At 34.2% G+C, this 22517-nt stretch overlaps 2 protein-coding genes across 8 annotated transcripts; one reads left to right on the top strand and one right to left on the bottom strand.

Moving 5' to 3' along the window:
- Positions 1 to 65: 65 nt before the first annotated feature.
- Positions 66 to 7677, top strand: LOC125675135 (multiple epidermal growth factor-like domains protein 10). 2 transcript variants are annotated; one of them, XM_056158921.1, is made up of 4 exons: positions 66 to 449; positions 5167 to 5222; positions 5694 to 5819; positions 6957 to 7677. In XM_056158921.1, the coding sequence occupies exons 1-4, from the start codon at positions 412 to 414 to the stop codon at positions 7652 to 7654; spliced, it is 918 nt and encodes a 305-aa protein (XP_056014896.1). In that variant the 5' UTR covers positions 66 to 411; the 3' UTR covers positions 7655 to 7677. The 2 variants fall into 2 exon arrangements, with proteins under 2 accessions (XP_056014896.1, XP_048768592.2); XM_048912635.2 differs by lacking the exon at positions 66 to 449 and adding an exon at positions 3493 to 3635.
- Positions 7678 to 9831: 2154 nt separating this feature from the next.
- On the bottom strand, positions 9832 to 22115 carry LOC125675140 (uncharacterized). Of its 6 annotated transcripts, XM_056158923.1 has the most exons (9): positions 21507 to 21910; positions 21096 to 21163; positions 20650 to 20742; positions 14417 to 14573; positions 13359 to 13581; positions 11510 to 11629; positions 11220 to 11331; positions 10915 to 11045; positions 9832 to 10785 (listed from the first exon to the last, which is right to left on the bottom strand). In XM_056158923.1, the coding sequence occupies exons 4-9, from the start codon at positions 14468 to 14470 to the stop codon at positions 10724 to 10726; spliced, it is 702 nt and encodes a 233-aa protein (XP_056014898.1). In that variant the 5' UTR covers positions 14471 to 14573; positions 20650 to 20742; positions 21096 to 21163; positions 21507 to 21910; the 3' UTR covers positions 9832 to 10723. The 6 variants fall into 6 exon arrangements, with proteins under 6 accessions (XP_056014898.1, XP_056014897.1, XP_056014903.1 ...); XM_056158922.1 differs by having other exon boundaries at positions 20207 to 21163; XM_056158928.1 differs by lacking the exon at positions 14417 to 14573 and having other exon boundaries at positions 21507 to 21909.
- Between the last annotated feature and the right edge of the window lie 402 nt (positions 22116 to 22517).

The following is a 22517-nucleotide window of genomic DNA, read 5'->3' as shown; positions in this document are numbered from 1 at the left end:
ACACGTAAATCGAAGGTTTTATAAGAGGTGGATTTTTTCAAAGAGCTATGTACAGTTCTCCAGCTACACTGAATCCGCTCGAGAAAGTGGGTGGGCTGTAATCGGCCAATGAAAACTCTTGTTGTATTTCATCAAACATGTCATTCAAATTGTTCAATCTTCTCATTCAATTGTGTCGTCACACAACGCAATACTATATCGGGTAAAGCGTTCTAATTCAAAGGTGAATTGCGATAATGGAAATATAACGCTTAACAACGTTAGACTGCCACCCCCAAGCTATTGAATGTAATTTTCAGAATAGCCTAATTTTGCTGCTTGTGTTGCAGCTCCTATCCTAGAACTGTGACCCTTGTATTGGGTAGGATCAATTATATTGCACATTTTGAGTACGTGAATAATTGCAGTGATATGGGAAGAAATTGTGGATGGACTGAGATTTTGCAAATGTAAGTGATTTATAAACTTGTAAATGAGAGTCAAAGAACAGGGGAAGTTAAAAGATGTTTTGGTGGAATTACAGACGTCGACGAGTAGCGTCTAACTCCACAAATATGCTTTCCTTGTTGATGCAGATAATGCTTCACAACGTTACTTCTGTGATAGTGATGTTAAATGTAGATCAAGTGAGAGGGCAGAGTTGTTGGTCGCTGATCCATACAAGTAGCTGTTGTTCTTGTTTCCTGAAAACAGCTGTCCTAAAAAGTGTGAATTCATTTGTTGATGTTGATAGTTGGCTTGTTGTAACAGGTGTCACTATGGCTGCTGATGTGGATTGTTGTGAAGAAGTGTATTCACTGACAGTTGGAGACTGGTTGTATTGGAGATCTCTATCTGCAGCCAAGGTGTTAGTTGCTGGTGTTGGAAACTTTTGTGATGATTGTTTTTTTTTTTTTAACAATTGCGTCCGCTAGCAAATCATAATTTATCACCGGTTGCGGCATCTGAGGGGTCACTAACTTTGCCCTTTTCGGTGGAGGTGGAGCGTTATTAGGCAATCGATCTCTCTTTCATTTTGAGCCAGTGCTGCACAAATGGCATTAACTGAAACAGAAGGTGCTGAGACATCAAATTAAATGAAACTTAAGTCTTGCATAATTGTGTTAGCAATTAAGCAAATTAGATGCTGATGTTATCGTTTAAGTAAATAAGCAGCATCTGTCATTATAATTATAAATATAAAGGTATAAATTTCATAACATGTATACAATGTTAGTGCACATAAACCTAAAATGCTGAATATATGATATTGAAGTGAAACCATTAGGCCAAGGAAACACAGGTTACGTGAACGTGTCATTTTGAGCAAAGAATACCGGTATTGATACACATTACAATCATATCTTTCTTAAATACATTATGCATAGATTTAAAACACTTTATTTTGCTACAAATATTCCCATCGTCCACTTTGGGATTGTCAGCTAAGAGGAAATCGAGGGAGTCTACTAACGTGGACGATAAGGGAAGTCAGAAAGTATGTAATTTGAAAACAGCACCTGCTGTTAATATATTTTTTTTCTAAATTAGTTAAGGTAATTCTTATCAAGTGAAAATTAAAAAGTTTTGTTGTTGATGATAATCTGTTGGTTTGGAGGGATAAAATAAATACGTCGCAGGCGATACGACGTCACAATGCACAGTTTACATCGTCAGGGTTATATTTCCCGCGGTTTTTTTTGTTTTTGTTTTTTTTTGTTTTTTTTACATACATTTACAGAACATGAATATGCAAGCAATTTCAAATAGAAAGCCATAAAACATCCCCAAAACAACAGTATGATCATTCTATGTAGAATGAATTCAATAATAAACATCAAAGCATTTTTTAGTTTTAATATGAGTTTTAAAAAATACATGTAAGATGCATATTTATCATATTATCACTGTATATAGTGCTCATAGCGTCAACGAAAACATATGTAAAAACAAAGAGAATACATTGGCCATTTATTTCTCAGAGGTGAAAAATGCCTTTTAAAAATAGCAAAATTGCTCATAGGCCGCCGTGCTTCTACTTGATATGAAAGTAAATGAATATCTTAATACATGTTATATATTAATCAAGGCTTTAGCTTCAATTTGACTTTAACTTCAAATTGTATCACTTACTCTTTTTGTATCAATTTTAAACACCATCTGAAACACATGTACAATTTATCACAGAATGTCGTCAAGGGGGGTTACAATGACAACCGTAGAGTCACAATTCCCACGAAAACCATATATGATACTTTCATAATGAGTTACATATATTGTCACCTACAAAATATGTAAAGATAAAAATTATTCACAGATTCATTAATTTTCAATGACCCATGCAATCACTACCTTAAAGATTCATTTAATATAACCAATCATGTTTCTACCATAGTTTGTAATATGATTTACTCATTTGTTGTTAAAGGTATTTCAATTCACTGATTGAATAAACAGTGTTATTTCACATGCGTATCATTGCCTTACAAAGTTGGAGGAGGGGACATCCGGCGGGGAAAAGGAAGTGGTTTTTCAGCAATTCTCTACAAGCTAATAACAAGTTTTTGCCGATCTTCAAAATCCTAATTTCTTGAGGTGTATGTCGGAGGAGGGAGTGTTGTGCGCTAAAACACAAAGACATTGCTTCCCAAGAAATGGCAGAAGCATCCTCTAATATAAGTGCCTTAAACTTTTACCGATCTTCATTGTCATGTTCGGGGGGGGGGGGGGGGGGGGGGGGGGGACTCTCACTAATTTCTAATTTACCAAAACCAAAACTTCTTGGTTTACATTTGTCTCATTCACTACCGCTTTTGAAAATAGTGGGGGGATGCAGTCACTCAATATATATTTTATTTGTATTACAAAATAACAAATATTGATCATTGTCAGAAAATGTTGTGATTAGTCTAGAATGTATATACATATACAACTGTATCTATTAAATAGAAGATTAAGATAACGAACAGTGCTCAGTCTCGTGAATCCTATAAACAATGCGAAATCGAGAACTGGGTAAACATAAACCCCCTGGAAACGCAAGAAATAGGATCAGGGACCTAAAAGTAGTAAGATTCCTCTGTTGACCGCTCATATCTGTGAGACTGTTGTCTTGAGCAGGTAAATGAAATAATTTGTAGCCTAAACCAATATGAATAGAACGACCTAACACTTTGCATGAAACACACTAAGTCATGTCAATTACATTTGATATAAAAAACATAGAATACATGTACAAACGAATTCATATAAAATAGTGATTAATATAGACACATATACAGATATAGATTGGTACCGTATAAGTTTTACATGTAAATCATTCACATTTATGCATACTATAAAAGGAATGTTAGAGATGAGTCTAATTTAAAGGCATTTTTCAAAAAAATTAAACATGGAGGTCATGATTTTGAGAAATTTGCACAGAGTTTTAATTGGAAATTAAATTTACTGATAAAAAGGAAATACATCATATTTCCGCAATTATTTTATTTTTAACGTCGTAAGCATTTCCTTAAAATGTGAATTATAATCCAGTGACTCCATTTCAGCGGCATAAAGATGGCGTCGCGCAACCCTCTTCTCGTCGTCATTTACTTATCTGTACAAATAATGGGGGTTCAAAATACGGTCGGCCAAGGACAAGGGTGTGATGGGTAACGTTACTTTCCTTCTTATATAAATGTAATCTACAGTGAAGTTATCCATTGTGTATACTGTTACCCGAGAAAAATCATGCTCATATCGGCTATCATCATCAGCATCATTATTATCATCAGTTTCCATCATTCTTATTTAGAAAAAGAAATGTAATTATTGATTCCATTTTAAATGATATGCATTCCTAATTCTTTATCGTTGAAAACTGAATGTGCACGCAGCCATTCAATCTCTTGTATGTCATTGTATATGAATTACATATATGCTATCAGTATATAAGATAAATGTCTTCTATCCAGAAAAATAATATAATTGATGGTTGTTTATTTGTTTTTTGCTAAATTTTAACCTTAATTGTACAAAAGCCAACAGAGTAGGAAAGAGACATCTCAATAAAAAAAAATCGCATTCGTTAAATATGAAATTAAACTGATCAGATATTGAAACAGTAACTAATAAAGATTAAATTCAATTTGCGTTAATTCCAAGTTGAATGCTTTTATTTTGTACGAGATATGAAAATACAATCTAACACAAAATTAAAATTTTAGTCAATTGGTAAACCCAACAGCTAATGTTAATTCAATATTTGAGAGCACAACAGGAAATTATAAACATATAATACTTCCCTCTGAGAAATAAGTGTAAACCACCTTTAAGTCTGAGGTTTTTTTTTCATGTATGAAATGGTTTAGTGTTAAACATATTGTATATAGAAATAATTCATTCCGTTCAGTTTATTCCACCAAAACCATGTAATGGTATTTGTACTTCATGGGATACATATAACTATGTACATTAACATAAGGGTCAAATTGGAAGTAAATGAGGAGAACAGATAATATTAGTAATCTTGAAAAAGTGCATAAAAGGTGAATATAACGAACTGTGATCAACCTTGTAACTCCTTTAAGGAACAGAAAATAGAGATTTGGGCAAACATGTATCCTGGAAGACATGATTTCACATATTTTCAGCATTCGGAACACAACCATATTTTGTAATAAAAATATATATCTATGTCATGCATGCACCAATCTATATCCTAAGATTTATTGGAATATATGCACATATCATAAATATCAATGATTCGTGTCCTAAGGTAAAGGTGCTAATTTCAAGAGGTTGTACCTTTCATATGACAACACAACAACGGAGACCACACCAACTAGCTTTCCTTAATGGTGTTTTTGTTGCTCTGTCATTTGTAAAAAGTGCAATCTGCTCATGAATACTTTTAACGTTCGTGACTTCAGACAAAATATTACATGTTGTGAATGCAATGAAATGTACTTCAAATCTATTGCCTTTTTCCTTTTGTGGTTGAGGGTAAGTGTATTCTGAAGTGATATAAAGCCGCTATTATAAAACTTATGTAATATATATATATACAGGAAACACAGAAATAAATAACAATTGCGTTTCACGAGAGTTAGTTTCCTAGTACTGTAGAAGGGGTTTTGTTGTCAATTTGTTGAGATTTTATCAGTGACAATGATCATAATAATTTATTATTCTGGTCTTAAGGAAAAACAAATGTTGTTCAGGCTATACATGGGACAGCGCACGCCAGATTTGTACAAGTATGTAGAATATATTACTCCTTTTTTGTTATACTGGTACGTGAGTGGTGAGAGGTACAATGTGATATGACGTGAAACAAGAATTTCCGGAATTGACAAATTTACCTGATGAAGCTTTCTTGACAACATTTTGTGGCTTAATCGGTCAAAACTGCATATTTTGTCAAGATACAGACTATATTTTCCTATTCAAGTGTTGAGCGCCACAAGTTGTTAGTTAGCTTGACTAGGCGAGCATGACTTTGACATTTATATACATAAAATTAAAAAAGTCTACTTGTGGGATTAATAAGCTTGAGTTGACGAGCTAATGTTAACTTATATACATCAGTTTTTTAAAGATATAATCCACGACAACGTCACAATTTTCACCACGTGCACTGTATGAGTGTTTGAAATTTGTAAACTGTTTTGATCGTTGTCGTTTTAGAATGCCGTATGGGTTATTTGGGATTGTACTGTATGTTTTAGAATGCCGTGTGGGTTATTTTGGATTGTACTGTAACGAGTCCTGTCCTTTTCCATACTACGGAGAAAATTGTAGAAGTCGATGTCACTGTGAAAAACACTTGTGTAGCTTTTCATCAGGCTGTAATGGTAAGTTAAACAATACCCATCACACCTAAAAAAACACCCGTGGAGGTTTTAATGATCAATAGAATGCTTTCTTTGTTGTCTTATCTCGCGATGAATGAAGTTACATGTAGCATTGCGGGGAACAAAAATCATAACCCGCAATTTTTTTTTTGCAGACTTTCATCAACCGACGAAACAACAAAGAAAAACATTTTATATTTTTAAAACTATTTAAACTAGATTTAAGTACTGAATTTTATCATATCGTTGACCATTTCGTTATTTTACCTGCCCCTTTGACATTGATGACGCTACATATTTCGTATTGATTACGCTTACAGATGGTAATAACTATGTACCCATTGTCTATGATGAAATCAATGTCAATTTCAATAGAAAAAAAAATGGTCAGCTTTTAAATCGGAGCAGCCTACTGACAAACAAGTTGGTGGTGCAGGGGTTCCAACTGTCTCGTTTAAAATCAGCATTTCGCAAATTCTATGGTCGTTATAACGATCTAGTTTGCCAATACAACATACCATTGGTTCGAATGCTGTCTGGCGTGTTTCATACCGATTGTTAGGCCGTTCTTGGCACACTGATTTTGACTACGGATGACCCCGTTTGCCTTATCGGGTTATAAGGCTCACGGTGGGTGTGACCGGTCGACAGGGGATGTTTACTCCTCCTAGGTATGCAATCCTACCTCTGGTATATCCAGAGGTTCGTGTTTGCCCGACTCTCTATTTTGCATTGCTTTTACGAGTTATGAGATTGATCACTGTTCGTTATCTTCACCTTTTATAAGACAATTGATTCAGTGAATGTAAATTTAGAAAGTTTAACAGCACGTAAACACCTGTGTAGTTTTTCATCTGGCTGTTACACTAAAATTACACGCAACTATTGTTTGATTACCATGCCGCAACAATCAAATATAGTCACATTTTCTCGATATGCGTGTTTGAATGAAAGGTTAAACTCATGCATATTTGATAATGGCTGATGTGGATGTAATAGCGATTTAAAGGTATTGCCTATGTCATGATAAGAAGGTCCACTCGAAGGGTTTTTCTCTTTTATTATTCTATTTAGATATTCATATTTCTCTTTTTTTGTTACTTTATTGTATTTTAATCATGGACTTGTATTATATAGTTTCAGAAAGTACGTTCATGTACGATGCCGTTACCATTTTCCCTTCATCATCGTCAAGATTCAATGATCAACCCAATCACAATTTGTCTTCATCAAATCAGAACCTTAAGTCTGAAAACATTACAGTGTTGTCATCTACAGAAAAGAAAATAACGTTACCTCTTCACATTTTTATTCTTATCACTTCGCTTTCCAGCCTCGCTGTAATAATCTTGATCATTTCCATCATAGCATTAAACATTTTTATTTACAAACGAGCAGTTAGAAGAAATTTTTCTTTCTCCAATGTAAATGCTCAAACACCTTTACGGAGAGAATCAAATGACAACGTTGATAATATTTTTAGTGGAAGCGGTAAAATATCAATATCTCGTTGCAAAGATAGCAATGCATTTTTTCTGAAAATCCATACAACTGAAGAGGAGGGACAAGGGGGACACCGTTATTTAGAAACTAACGAGGTAACCCGTGAGCAGGGTCTGAAATTGTACGAGTCAATAGAGGATCATGTCGAATTGCCTCTGTGTACCTTAAACCCCCAAGAACGAAAGGGGTTGTTTTATACAACTTCAAGTCCAGTGTCAGAAAGTAACAGTGAATGCAGCACCCATGTGAAAGTACCGTCAGGAAATGACACATCAACAGAAAGACAAGAACAAACGATGTCTGGTGAAAACGTTTACTTAACATGTGTATGAAAATAAACTTACCGTTTTTTGTACGTTACATTTGTCTTTCTTTCGGTCGCTGATTTCCATGTGTACACAAAAGAATTATTTTTATAGAAACGTCAGAATATTCTGTTGCTGTGATCACAAACGTTTGACACAACGTCAAGGTATATAATCATTCGCGACTTGAACATGGTTACTGTAATATTTGCATCATGCACCGCAATATAAATACCTTTACCTATCTTTCCTCAATGAAAGATAACGAAGAGTGATCAATCTCATAACTCCTTTAAGGAATACAAAACAGAAAGTTGGGCAAAGATGGACCCCTGGACACACCAGAGGTTGGATTAGGTGCCTAAGAGGAGTAAGCATCCCCTATCAATCGGTGACACCAGCCGCGAGCCCTATATCTTGATCAGGTAAACATAGTAATCTGTAGTGAAAATCAGCGTGCCAAGAACGGCCTAACAATCGCTATGAAATACGTTAGATAGCATTTGACCAACACATAGGTTGTATTGGCAAACTAGATCATTATAACGACCATAGAATTTGCAAAATGCTGACTTTAAACGATAGTTTGTGAAATTGCCTTGGTGTCACATATCTAGTACTTCCGTTCATCTGACTTGAATTGCTTTATACATGTTCTCTATATCAAATACAGGTATTCTGTTTAGTAAGTACGATATTCCGTCACAATTTGCTGTATTGTGTTAAAGAATTCGGCATGGGTTCGCGTATTTTATATATTAACAACTGAGGTCAGAGGATTTTGCTGGTCAAGATGTAGTAATTATGTTGATATTGATCATGTCCCTCTCTTATAAGATGTAGTAATTATATATGTTGATATCGATTATGTCCCTCTCTTATAAGATGTAGTAATTATATTGATATTGATCATGTCCCTCTCTTATAAGATGTAGTAATTATGTTGATATTGATCATGTCCCTCTCTTATAAGATTAGTCATGTTAGTCATTTGGAAAAAGTCTTAGGCTAACACAGGCGAAAGTTATAGTTCAATACAAGTCTTAGGCTAACACAGGCGAAAACAAAAGTTATAGTTAAGTACAAGTCTTAGGCTAACACAGGCGAAAAGGTATAGTTCAATACAAGTCTTAGGCTAACACAGACGAAAAGGTATAGTTCAATACAAGTGTATTTCATTACATTTTGTGTTATTTGAAAGTAGAAAGGTACAACCTTTTCCTTAATAATATCGTTCAGTACCCCTTTGGTTTGCATGCGAGAAAACATTAATTATGAGTAATATGAGAACAACAGCAATTATGAGTAACATCATTAAAACATTAGCATTTATCTGATCAACAACTACAGTACGTCTATGTAAATGGCAGGAGTTTATGACCTTAATAATTACTGCACTGTTTTAGGTGAATTTCCATTTCAAGTTTGACCACATCATGTCTGAAGGCACTATCATACCCATACGAAACATATCAAACATAATGATTGATTTACAATATCCAAGCATTTTAATTGGCCAATGTAATATTCAAATAATGAAGGGGAAATGTTTGTTTCAGTACTAAAAATCTTCCCTGTTTCGGATTCCAGATGGGTTTTCATTGATCGGGAGAATCATTTACATCTATCAAATTTGAAATATGCCATGTGCATAGAATATCAGTTAGGATATCAACGCCATAAACTATGAGAAGAGGAATTTAAAGAAAAACGTATCTTACAGAACAGGTTTTTCATCTAAAAAGCCTAACACAGAAAAGCCTAACACAGAGAAACGAAAGAAAATCCATATACTCTCGCGATATAAATACCGGTTACTGACAGTACAATGGCTAGTTCAATTATTAATCATTTCCAACTTAATATTCGACCGAAACTGAAACATCTAGTAACTGCGGGTCATGCCACAGTTTTAGAGTAATGTCATTTCCACAATACAATACATGTAATGAAATTCATGACTGTTCGTTATCTTTGCCTTTCATGACCGAAACTAGTTTCGGTTTCGATTACTGGTGTTCATATTCAATTCAAGTACATGAGTATTCAGTACAAACATATCAGGTAATGATTTATCTATCAAAGATTGTTACACGATGAAGTTGGGGTATGTGAAATTCACCAGCTGTATATATATATATATATATATATATATATATATATATATATATATTGAATGTCACTGAAGAGTCGTAAAGCTAAAGTGCTTTGGAATTAATGTGAAATCTTCATTATATATATCCATTTACAAGATAGTACGTAAATTTATAAGTTCAAATTACATAACATTGCAATTGTTCAACCAAAAAGGATCCAGTTTACCTAATACATGTGTATCATTCTAACGATGACAAGCAGACGCAAAGTTATCGTTTTTCTGGACTTTTCAACATATCATATACGTTCAATATTAACATATCAAGTCACCAATTCTTAGATCTCTGCATATCATTCAATACAATTTCACAATTAGACATCAAGTGATATCCCAATGAAGATGTCCATCAGAAGAACCGTACATGGAAGAACAATGGGAATTTCAACATTCCCAACTACGACTTGCCTTTATAATAATGTTTAAATGCATGGTAACAAATCTAAACACACAGATCATTGAAATTCTAGTCTTAATTTCAAACAAGAAATGTATGGCTATATGTTCATGGAGCAACACTATTGTCATAATTTGCTCAACCAAGATATAAAAATTTCACCTTTAAATAGCATATTCATTATAAATATTCCGTTTAAAAACCCGTGCTATGCTCATGTTGTACGGTTTTCCTTTTGGAGTTATCCTTTTAATTTTTATTTCATTTTCTTCCATCTTCAGTTTCTGTCCTTTCACTACTAATATGATCAGTGCGTCTAAGACATACATAAACATTAATGATAAATTAAATGGAAGTCATGGAGTTAACACATCCACAGGAAAAGTGGGAATAATTGTCTAGGAGTTGTACATAATTGTAAGCATATGTTGTTGACAAACCACACCGGTTGTGAGATTTATATCTGAATCAGATGAACGGAGTACTCCATAGGCAAAATCAGTACGTAAATATTTTAAAACGGGATAACCTAATAACTGTATCGTTATTCACTGGGCGTTTCCAAATTGTGTGACAGTACTTCAGTTATTTCAAAGTCGTCTTGGTCTGTCAATGAAAAAATAAACAATACCGTTATTTTATATATAACTCCATATATATATATATATATATATACGATTTTGTAACACAATAATCAGAACGTTATTGAATAAAATAATCTAATTATGGACATACCACTATTTAGTGTTTCTCCTTTTCTAACCCGAAGAACTTTACAACATTTGCTGTACATAAAATACGCAACACTTGCAATAACCAACCCAACTGCTAAAACAAAAACTGGCCACAGGACATTGGTAATTGATCTGAAATGTACATAGACTTATAAATCATTTGCTTAATTCCTTTGAAGTAAAAACATGTATTTCTAAACCTCTCATTCTCTATAAATGTGCCTCATTCCTATTGCATCAATCTCATTGCAATTCACCATCATAACTAAACAAACATTTTATTTTTTTGACGAATAAAGGACTCACCTGCTTTCATCGACATCAGTTGATACCTGTACGCCGGTCGTTATATCAACAAAAGACAGTATAGACGTTAGCGTTGTATTATCTCTTTTGATAAGTTCATAACACTCTTGATCTATGAAAGAGATAGACAGGCATCAACTTAATTTTGATTAATATATTTCATTTCCACTTACTTTGCAAATACCTACTTGCATGTGAAATCATCAATCAATTTAACTTCCATAACCTATATTCAGCATATTCAGTATATAGCATGTGTAATTAACGAAATAGGGGTGAATGAAACATACACTGGAATGCCTTGTTGGATTTATATCGAAACGGACATGGAGGTGTGAAGGAGCTACAATCTGTTTCCCAATGTGGCTGAATGCTGCTTCCTCTGATATTGAACTCTGCACATTGATACCCTAAATAACAACCCAAATCATTAACAAAATCAATATATACATCATTCTGTAATACTTTCACTATCCTTTCCTCATCTACACTAGTGGTCTTTCTCGCTCAGTCAAGCGTAACCTATTCCAGAAGAATTACAATTAATCGTCATTTCACTACTGCACTCTCAATTCAATTCCAAATTTTAAGGTGGTTCATTACACTATCATGGTATCTAATGGCTCGTTTAAGCACTTTGTATAAAGCATGATTTCGTCATCGAAAGAGTGACACAAGCTTTAAATTCCTTTACATGATTTTTTGTAATTTTTCCAAAATGATGCAAAGGGTGTTTTGTTTGCACAAAAGAGATTCTAGAGTCCAAATATGGCTTTAATCTGGTGCATGATATGAATATGTAATAACCCATACTTTAAAGATTCAGATAGATGTTCTACTTCGTTTTCTTTTAAAAAAATATTTTTGAATATACGGATAAAATCTTTAAAAACATGTCAATTAGAAAAAAAGATATCTTCGACAAATATGTTCTAAAAAGGAATTGAAAAGAAATGACCAAATTTCAGATATATCGCTATATTTCAGATTTGAATCAAACGAGAAAATATAAGTACTGATCCCAATCAAAATTTGGTAGAAATTACGAAAACAGTCATATTGTTGCTAATTGTATGCACTTCTCATCAAGAAATTAGATTCCTTTATAAATTAATTTAATTTGTAATCCATTTTACGCTAAAGGAATATAGTGTTCTCCAGAATTAATTTTCAATAATTCTGATCGGGTTTGGTTCAAATTTCAAAAATCGCAACACTTCTGAATATTGACCATTTCATTTCAATTTTGTTTTGAAATATCTCTCTCCGATGTATTTTTTTCTAACTGACATACATTTAAAGACTTCATCTATGAAGACGTGAAGATAACGAACAGCTTATCAATACCATAACCCCTATAAGGAATACAAAATAGAGAGTTGTGCAAACACGAGCCCTTGGACATATCAGCAGTGGGTTCGGGTGCATAGAAGGAGTAAGCATTCCCTGTGGACCGGTCACACTCACCGTGAGCCCTAAGATTCAAAACGAATTAACCAATATTTTCAATTCTTGCATTTTTAATTCAAAAACTTAGACCGTCTTCACGAATACTTTCAGCATGGTTTGTTAGATATCCATACCATGCATCAAAGCGCAGCGACATATGGACTCTAGAATCTCTTGTTTGCCAACAAAACGTCCTTTTTATCATTCCGGGAAAAAAATCTTTTGAAACAATTAAGAGCATGTATCACTCTTTCGATGATAAAACCATACTTTATAGGAGGTGTTTTGACGAGCCATAAAAATATTTTGGTGTGGTAGAGTTACCTGTAAAGCGCACGAACACGAGCTTCAAAGAAACAGTTCATATTCTCTCTCTAGTGCTTTTGAAACATTTCACCCATGAAATGGATTTTGGAAATTATTCTTACAACGTTTGTAATTTATATTGCACATTGCTTAAATTTGTTTTAATTTTACGTATGCTGATTCCGAAGTTTTTGAACTATATAATAATGTCTAATTAATGGCAAACATTTGATATCGAAACTTCTCAATTGTAAATAAAGGAAACATAGCAATAAATACATCACCAACAATTTTCATTGTTTTTTTTTTTTTTTTAGATATTCTTAAAATGTGTCGCCACGTGTGAGTGAGATACATTAAAGTTTGTTATTGTAATCAACGTACCAATTATAAACTGTGGTGTGGCGCACACGGACACAGTATTATTTAACCAAGTGTTGATTAAACAATGGTACTGTAGATTATTCGAGGCACGACACGGCGATGCTATTCCATCACAGTTCTTCAGTTTGGCTTCTTCTTCCCATTCCTGTCTTGACCTAGGACATCTCTCTACAACTTCCATGTGCGTTGCATTACACGAAGAGATGGTAGAACAAGACCCCTCCTACATATACATGTACATATACGAAAATGAGGAAACGAAATCAAAATAATTAGACAGAATGGTTTCAACTAAGATATTTAGAAGATATAGCAAAAATGAAGTGGATACAAGTGTGGAATGTTTTGTTTGTTTGGTTTGATGTGGTCTTTATTAAGCGATATGGGTTTTACACTTTAAGCAAATACACACTGTACAATGAACTATTTCTGTTTATTAATTTATTTTCCGACTCGCACACTGAACGCCCATTACATCGTAAACTGAATCAAGTGTGGCGCGGACGGTCTGTGGACTGTTGACAGAAGAGGTTAGAGGTTAGCCATACTATTACAGGGGGAGGGGTAGCAAGAACAACCTGGAACAGCATTTCCTTGTTGTGAATGGCTATATAGATGGTACATGTATTTCGTTAATCCCAATTGATAATTTCTCGTTATGCGCAGACATTATCTGGCTGAACCTTTTTAAGATTGATTGCTTCATTAATTACTGTAATTAAAGGCATTTCGGTGCTGTATTCAACAATATTTTTTTCTATGTTGGAAACCAGAACAAAACTTTGCCAATATCAAAAACTATAAAAAGTAATACCGTATTTGACAAGACAAATTCATTAAATCGGTAATTGATATTAACGATATTCTGGCTTATTCAGTGGAAGGTTAAAGTGGTGATTTCACAATGCAAAGAAGTGAAGACGCTGGGGAATACAATGTATAATTAGAAATATCGCATAGAAAGAGGATTTTGTTTACCATGTTTAATCGTTTAAAAGTGTTCTTATGTTAAAAATGATTCATACGAACTCCCCCTTCACACGTCCATTGTTCCGTACCTCGCTCCCCTGAATGTGTTCCACCAACAGTCTGCAGGCCATCCACGCTTTCATGTCGCCGCATATACAGTAATTGTTTACTTTTTTAATTCAGCTTGAGACGTTACAAGATCATGTATATATGTCAAAATGTGGCGTTTCTTATCCTGCCAAGATACTATTAAATCAATAGTAATGATAGTAGTAATAATAATAATAAACAGTGCGACATTTAACTCTGGACACGACAAAAGTCCGGAGTTTCGCCAACCCTTTTATTAAGGATACAAATAAACCCTTTACAAAAAAAGATGGGATTTTATGTTCACAAGACATGCACCAACATTTACACTTGTACCTATTGTAGTTTTTAAGATATTTCACCTGAAATCAAAAAATCCCATGGGATTTTGGAGGGATTTTTAATCCCACTTGGGGGATTTTCACTCCCACCAAAAATCCTATGGGAGAAAAAATATAATTTCTTCCATAGGATTTTAACTCCCATATTTAAACTTAATATGGGATACAATGTCCCATAGGAGGAAATGTCCCATAATGAACATGAAATGGCAGTAAATATCCTATTTGAGCATGAATGGGAATAGATATCCCAAATAAAACACAGGATGGGATTTTTATTCCATGAATATAACAATAAAACAGAAAATTGTATCTTAAAAAGTGTTGTTTGTCATGATTCTTAAAATGTACTTAAAAGCCAAGGCATGACATTAATTTTTAAATATATATAGTAATTATAAACTCTTATGTGTAGGCCTATGTGTTTGTGAATAAATGTCTAAAAAACATGAGAGATAATAAAGGATATTAGAGCTCTGCATTACTAAACTTTTCCCCATGCAATTTTAATTGTATACATATAACCCTTGCACAAAAATATTCATATAAAATTGGACGGGACTATATTATTGCAACAAGCAGACAAGAATACTATGAAATACTCATTCACACACGGGCACTGTAAGTTAATGTAAATATATAGTATGTGCATGTATAAATATATACACATGCACATGATACTACATGTATCTATTTACATCAACTTCCATTGCCCGTGCATTCACATGCAGTTGCTCACATTCACTATTCACAACCCTTCATATGTCGTCAGGTGTTAAAATATGTTCACAGGAACCGTTAATTTTGTCAGTGTATTAATAATAGTGTGGGTATATACCATATACCGTACCATCCCCTAATCAGCTGCTATTGGGGGGGGGGGGGGGGGGGGGGGGGGGGGGGGGGGGGGACCTACAAGGGCTGATACTTCACTCAAAACTTCGTTTCAAAAAAGTTCTTAAAATTATCGTCACCCACCATCCTTGTGGTTTTATAAAGGGTAGCAGTATTATTACTACATATTAAATTAAAAGTTCCTGTGATATGTTGTTGAATTACGGAATAGGCCTAGCTTACAACTTGTTTAATGTTCTAAAATTAGTGTTAAGTGCTTACGGTGAAAGATGAACTCTGCTAGGTGATGCTAAGTTGTTTAGTGAACCGAATCAGATATCTCAAATAAGATTCTCGATTATTTAACAACACAAGAATCGTTTTACAAAATGCATGCTTCGGTCCATCTTTCCCTCCCTTCTACAATCGTATTCATTCTCAAGTCAAAGTACTTTCTCCGATTGCTATCATTACCTTAAGCGTCGAAAAGACTTCAATGACAGGCGTGTCCGAATAAACGGTTAACAGACGTCTCGACTCTAGGGAAGTTCGGCTCTAAGTGTTCTAAACATCTCGAGCGATTTTATAGTGATAAACTTCTATGGTTTTCGACATTTGTGTATCAATGTTTTATGAATATTGTAGACTATTTTACTCATAAAGCAAAGCAATGTTATCGCAAATTTTTAGGTCTACTTACAAATGTATTAACCCCGAGATCCGCCACTAATTAGTTACACAAGTTGTGTGGTTACAACAGTCTTATCATTTTAATTTCATTGGATGATAAAATAGATGACGTTAATATTTTGAATACCTTGTACATACGCAAAAGAATTTAACTATACGATGTTTATTTTTCAAATTATAACTTCAGTGGCGAATGGTCGGATCCCCCGTCCCGTTCCCATCCCTCACGCATAGTACTAATTATTTCCCCAGCCACTTAATGACCAGATATACACGACTATTGAATGTAAAGCACTGTTCAGTCATTGTGTACTCCCAATTAATTAACAATCTACCCTCGTAAATCATAATCGTTACGCTTCGTTGGACATGAAACCTTAAATCAATCCATTGACACTACTTAGTCAACGATTTTGTATTGTGATACATTTCTATGATTTCGGACATTTATATATCAGGATTATCTGATTTATTTATCAGTGTTCAAAAAGCAAAGTACATGTACCGTTACAACGATTTTATACCTACTTCTTATAATAACCCCCTGGATCCGCCACTAGCTAAATTAATTCTGGTGATGCCTATAACAGCGGTACATGTACTCACCTATCATTCTAACTTATTGAAAGTTAAAATAAATGTAGATATAATATAAACATTTTGAATAATATATATATATATATATATAAAGGCATGCCTTCATCATATGATGTTATGATGTTTATTAACTTTAGTGGTGGATAACCGAGAACGACACCCCACCCCTACTTCGCACAATTCAATTTCTAATATTGACAAGCGGCCCATTTTGACCAGATAGACATTACCCTTGAACGTAAAACACTGGTCAGTCATTGTGTATTTCTAATAAACAAACTTCATCATTGAATACAGACCGTTAATGTTGCCACTGACACTACTTAGTCGTGAGTTGATTTTGTACGTGATAAATTCCTATGATCTTTACTCGTATGTTTCATTGCTTATTTAGAGTTTTTATTTGTTTGGTTTTTCCCCCTTCTTCTTCTTCAAGAGCAAAGTATTGATATTGCAGTTTAACCCACCCACCCCTGGAACCGCCAGTTATTAGGTAGACGTATGGTGTTGATCTACTAATTAGGTAAATGAAGTCAATGGATATCTGCGGTAATATTTAGCGTTATTCACTTAATATTAGCTTCCTAACTATATTGAAAGTTGAAATAAAAAACAATAACATTTCGAATACTTTAAATATCTAGGATACATAATCATACGAGGATTATTTTTTAATATTTTGAAATTAGAAAAACAACTTTAGAGGCGGAGGAGCGGAAGCCATCCCTCTTCCTGCAGGATTTATGGTCCAAAATTGACAAAAGGCTCGTTTTGACCAGATAGAAATGGCACTTTCAAACGGAAAATATTGGTCAGTCATTGTGTACTTCCAATTAAAAAAAACTACTCCCATTGTAACTCTACTTAGTCCCTGGTATTCTACAATGTACAATTTGAATATATCATATCTGTATGGTATAAACAGTCACACGATGTTTAGTTCGGAAATTAAAAAAAAAATGTAGTGGGGACACTGGTCAGTCATTGTGTATTCCCAATTAACAAACTACCCTTTTAAATCCTACTCGTTACGGTTCGTCAGACATGACAACATATCCGAACTAGTCTTGTATATATGGATGTACTTGTTTATTGTAATTAAGGTCTGCTTCGCAATGAAAACCTGGTATCATTGACAATTAATTTTTATTCCACTTAGTCATCGATTTTTTATGTGATACATTTCTATGATCACGGACATTTATATATATATATATATCAGGGTTGTCTTGTCAGGGTTTATTTATCATTATTCCAAAAGCAAAGTACTGTTATCACGATTTTATGCCTACTTCTTACCCCTCTGGATCCGCCACTACCTAAATAATTTTGGTGATGCCTATAACAGCGGTACTCATCTATCATTGTAACATTACAGGGCCGTAAATTAACCTTCAATTTGGAGGAGGCAGGAAATTAGGCGGGGGTCTGGGGCAAGGCCGTCGTCGGCGGTCCGGCCGGTCCGGCCATGGCCGGACCAATATTTCGGCCGATAATGCCCAACCCAAAAATCCCATAAAAAGCGCACGAATTTTAGTGTCAGATATACCGGAAAACGCTTCTAAGGGCATCCTAGAATAAAAAATTTTCCGGGGGAGCATGCCCCCGGACCCCCTAGAAATGATCAATCATAAAAATGGCCGGACCAATCACAAAATCGTGACGACGGGCCTGCAGGGGGCCGCCCAGGCCCCCAGACGCTGAGCACATTTTGTGCACACTGAACACGTTTCGTGCAAAATCCTTGATTCTAGGGCCTTCTAAGATGTTACTTGACTAACTCATTCTAAAAGAAAGATTTGGAATGCTTTTTAAGGGAGGTATCATGTTCTTAGTTATTGGAAACAACATAAATTCTAATGAACTTTAAATTTTATTTTTTTTTGGCTCAAAAGTTGGAGGAGGCAGCTGCCTCCTCCGCCTCCATGTAATTTACGGCCCTGCATTATTGGAAGTTAAAATACAAGTAGATATAATGTTAACATTTTGAATACTTTACATATATACATGTTAAGGAATTCATCATATGATGTTTATTAACTTTAGTGGTGGATGACCGAGAGCGAACATCCCCCTCTCCCTCGCACAATTCAATTTCTAGAATTGACAAGTGGCCCATTTTTACCCTTGAACGTAAAGCACTGGTCAGTCATTGTGTATTCCCAATTAACAAACTATCCTTTTAAATCCTAGTCGTTACGCTTCGTCGGACACGACAACATAACACATTGACCCTAACCCAACAAGTCTTGTAATTAAGGTCTTCTGCTCCCAAATGGAAACCTGAATAAGATATCATTAAGGTCTTCCGTTTCCAACGGAAGATTTCGATGTTCTTGACACTACTTAAATAAATAAAAAATAGTGGTCCCACTAGTCAGTCATTTTGTATACCCAATTAACAAACTACCCTATTAAATTCTACACGTTACGCTTCGTCAGACACGAGATCATAAGCCATTGACCCTAACCTATCTAGTCTAGTATATATGGGTTTTTTGTTATCTATGTTATCATTATGGTCTTCCGCTTCCAAAAAAGATTTCGTTGTTATTTTTGACACTACCTAGAGACATAATCTCGAACATTTATGTATCGATGATTTGTTGTTTGTTGTAATTTTTGGTGGAAGCTTTACTGGAGTTGAAATAGTTATGGTTGATATTGGAAATAGATTTTACAATGAAGAACTAATACTGTCTTCATTACTAGGAAAACTTTAGTAGCGGACTGATCAAAGCACCCACCCTTTCCCCAACCCCTCGACCAGCCATCACGTATAGTTCATTTTCCAAAATATATAGATGCAACACTTGATAGTAAAATAGTGATCAATCAATGCATATTCCTAATCAACAAAATACCTTTAAAAGTGCGACATTTAACTCTGGACACGATAAAAGTGCGGAGTTTTTTGTCTATGACAACCACATATTTTCCTCAATAAAAACACTGAAAATTTCACTCTGTCATTAAATGTACGTATACGACGCGATCTAATCAAGCCGGCATAGAGGCGCCCCATGCGAAAATTACCCTTATCAAATGTTACATACTTCGGATTTTTATTGAGCTTAATCCTAAATATTGCACATCTAGATAATTTTCCAAAAATATATGAAACTTTTTACTTGTATCAAAATTCTTTCTGTTTTATATCTTCTAAATTTTATCATAGAGTTAACTAACAGTCTCACTTGCGGAATTATGGGGTGTGGAGATCGCACTATTATAGTAGTAATAATCAATAGGTTTTGGATTCGATCAAAATAAAGCTTCTAATTGGCATAAATTGTATAACTTATATTGCATAGTGAAAATGCATACTTTTATTCCTTCGATAATATCCAATTGATAGCCACGTCAGGCACGTATGCCTTTAAGCTTTGAGGATAATCGTTCTCTGTTTCAAGCTTTAAAAGAATGAGTGGGCGGAGATTAATTTACATTTATTTTTAGATATGCAAGTGGTGTTGAATTAATGGGACGTTGCCGATGGAAAAACTGAAATCATTCCGTTCATCATAAAGTTTAGTTGTTAAGGAGATGCAAAAGCGTGGGCGATCTGTATAAAATAGAATGATCGACGGTATAAAAAAAAAACCAAAAAACCAAGGTCAGTTTAGTACATATTAATTAGTATTGTATTGTTCACACAAAAATGGCACTCCATGCTTCAAACTTCTCCGAAAGCATTTAAACTATTGATTTTATAGAGAAGAACTGACGTTTGAAGATGATCTTGATTTATTATTAAAAGATGTGATTACATTGCATAACATTCCGAACATACAATCACCGTCTACCAAATGAAAGTGGACGTTGGGGTGCTACACTGTGTACCAATAGATGACAGAAGGTTACTGTAATGAAAATGGATTTCATTACGTACTCAACTGTTATTCATTACTAAAGCAAAGAATGCAATGTTTATCATCGAAACAAATAAGAATTAAACATACATGTATCTTTAAATCATGTCCAACAACAAACACTGTCTCTTGAGAAAACTATGCGCTTTCATTAAGAAAGTAAATAAAATGTGCTCCCCTAATGTCAATACTTCACGGTCATAATAACACGATTTTCCCCTACAAGTACTCTATTTCACGCATACATTACTTGCCAATGTGTATGTACCAACCCTTTTGTCTCTGTATATCATTGTAAAATGGTATCAAGATGATTGATAGTATTACTATTAGCGATATCTTACCTCAGAAATGCACGCAATAATGATGCAGAAAGACGCCAAAATCATTCTGTATAGCATGGCAAAATCAACTTCAAAAATAAAATATGAATAAATTTAAAGAAAATCAGAGCGTCAATAAATTGCACTTATCATCAGTAATTTTGCAAACACGCTAGTATCGCTGCATGCATGTGTATCTTAAACCAAAATAGCAGTTTCGATTCTATTTTGGTGTTATGGAATTCTTAAATTAAAAATAGAATAATTCAAATATAGAACAATCATTATACGCATAGTTCATTATATTTATAGATAAGTACTACGTAACGTGCATGTATGTAGTATGTATGAATGTTTTAAAAACACATGCATATAGAATAGATATATACATTATCAATGAATGGATTTACAGTTTAAAAGAAAACAAATTACCTCCGACAATTAATCAGGAATTTCCCAGTGTCATTTATAGAATGAAAATCAAAGGGTATGCCGTGTCATCGTCGGTTACGCTTTGTTTGGAACGAGGCATAATTAATCATAGGTGTCCGACAAAGAGAAAAAATAGAAAGTCTACGAGACATGATTAATTCACATGGTATACGTATGCTAAATTTAATAAGCAATATAACATTATCGTTATAAATCTAATCCCCTCATTATTGAAACAATGAGTATATACATGTACTACTAATGTACAATAAACACAGCGTGGAATTGAATTTGTTTAATTTATGTATAAAAGACTTCACCAGCTGTAGGTGATAAGAGTTCCACTTCTGTGTGGCGCTTGGGGTCATTGCAGTGGGTGTTCTTTATCTTGCTATGATCACATTCTACATGTAATATCGGGTGCTTGGTGAAATAGCTGCCATTGTCCATGTCACACGCATTAGTTTTAACGCGGCACTGGGGTGGGGTGGGATTGAATCGGGGCTTCTCAATTAATGTATAATTGAATAAAGAATGAGAAAGATTCAAACATAGAAAAATTTCCTATTTGCACTGATAATCCACCATTCATATATCCCATAAAAAATGCATATGACAAAAGCAAATAATCGAAACCGAAACACGATCAATCACACGGGCTTCAATTTTTGTTTCATTAGCTGTACAAGAGTTATCGCTCTTCCATCAATTGTGTCAAAACAAGGGTGGTCTTTTTAGAAAACATACATAAAGCCACCCACCCTTAAAAATACGACCCCGCGTGTCTGACATGGAGACTATTAGATAATACATCTCATCAGTAGTTGTTGGGATGGGGAGGTACGGAAGCATATAAGGGCCGCAGCAGTATCTTTTTTTAGTTTGTTATAACATATTAATAATTTGTTATAACAGATTGATAATTTGTTATAACAAATTACTAATTTGTTATAACAAATTACTGCATGTATTTTTTTTTTATAACAAATTACTAATCTGTTATAACAAAAT

Source organism: Ostrea edulis, chromosome 3, assembly GCF_947568905.1.
Source record: "Ostrea edulis chromosome 3, xbOstEdul1.1, whole genome shotgun sequence".
NCBI classification, from domain to species: Eukaryota; Metazoa; Mollusca; class Bivalvia; order Ostreida; family Ostreidae; genus Ostrea; species Ostrea edulis.
This window is presented reverse-complemented; position numbering and strand designations above follow the sequence as displayed.

Excerpts from the sequence above, each read along its gene's own strand:
- LOC125675135 (XM_048912635.2), top strand. The coding sequence starts at position 3,541 with ATGGCGTCGCGCAACCCTCTTCTCGTCGTCATTTACTTATCTGTACAA. Across the intron at positions 3,636-5,166 it reads CAAGGACAAGGGTGTGATGG|GAAAAACAAATGTTGTTCAG; the intron begins GTAACGTTACTT and ends TCTGGTCTTAAG. Across the intron at positions 5,820-6,956 it reads CTTTTCATCAGGCTGTAATG|TTTCAGAAAGTACGTTCATG; the intron begins GTAAGTTAAACA and ends TGTATTATATAG.
- LOC125675140 (XM_056158925.1), bottom strand. The coding sequence starts at position 21,152 with ATGCTATACAGAATGATTTTGGCGTCTTTCTGCATCATTATTGCGTGC. Across the intron at positions 13,582-21,095 it reads TTATTGCGTGCATTTCTGAG|GAGGGGTCTTGTTCTACCAT; the intron begins GTAAGATATCGC and ends ATGTATATGTAG. Across the intron at positions 11,046-11,219 it reads ACTGATGTCGATGAAAGCAG|ATCAATTACCAATGTCCTGT; the intron begins GTGAGTCCTTTA and ends TGTACATTTCAG.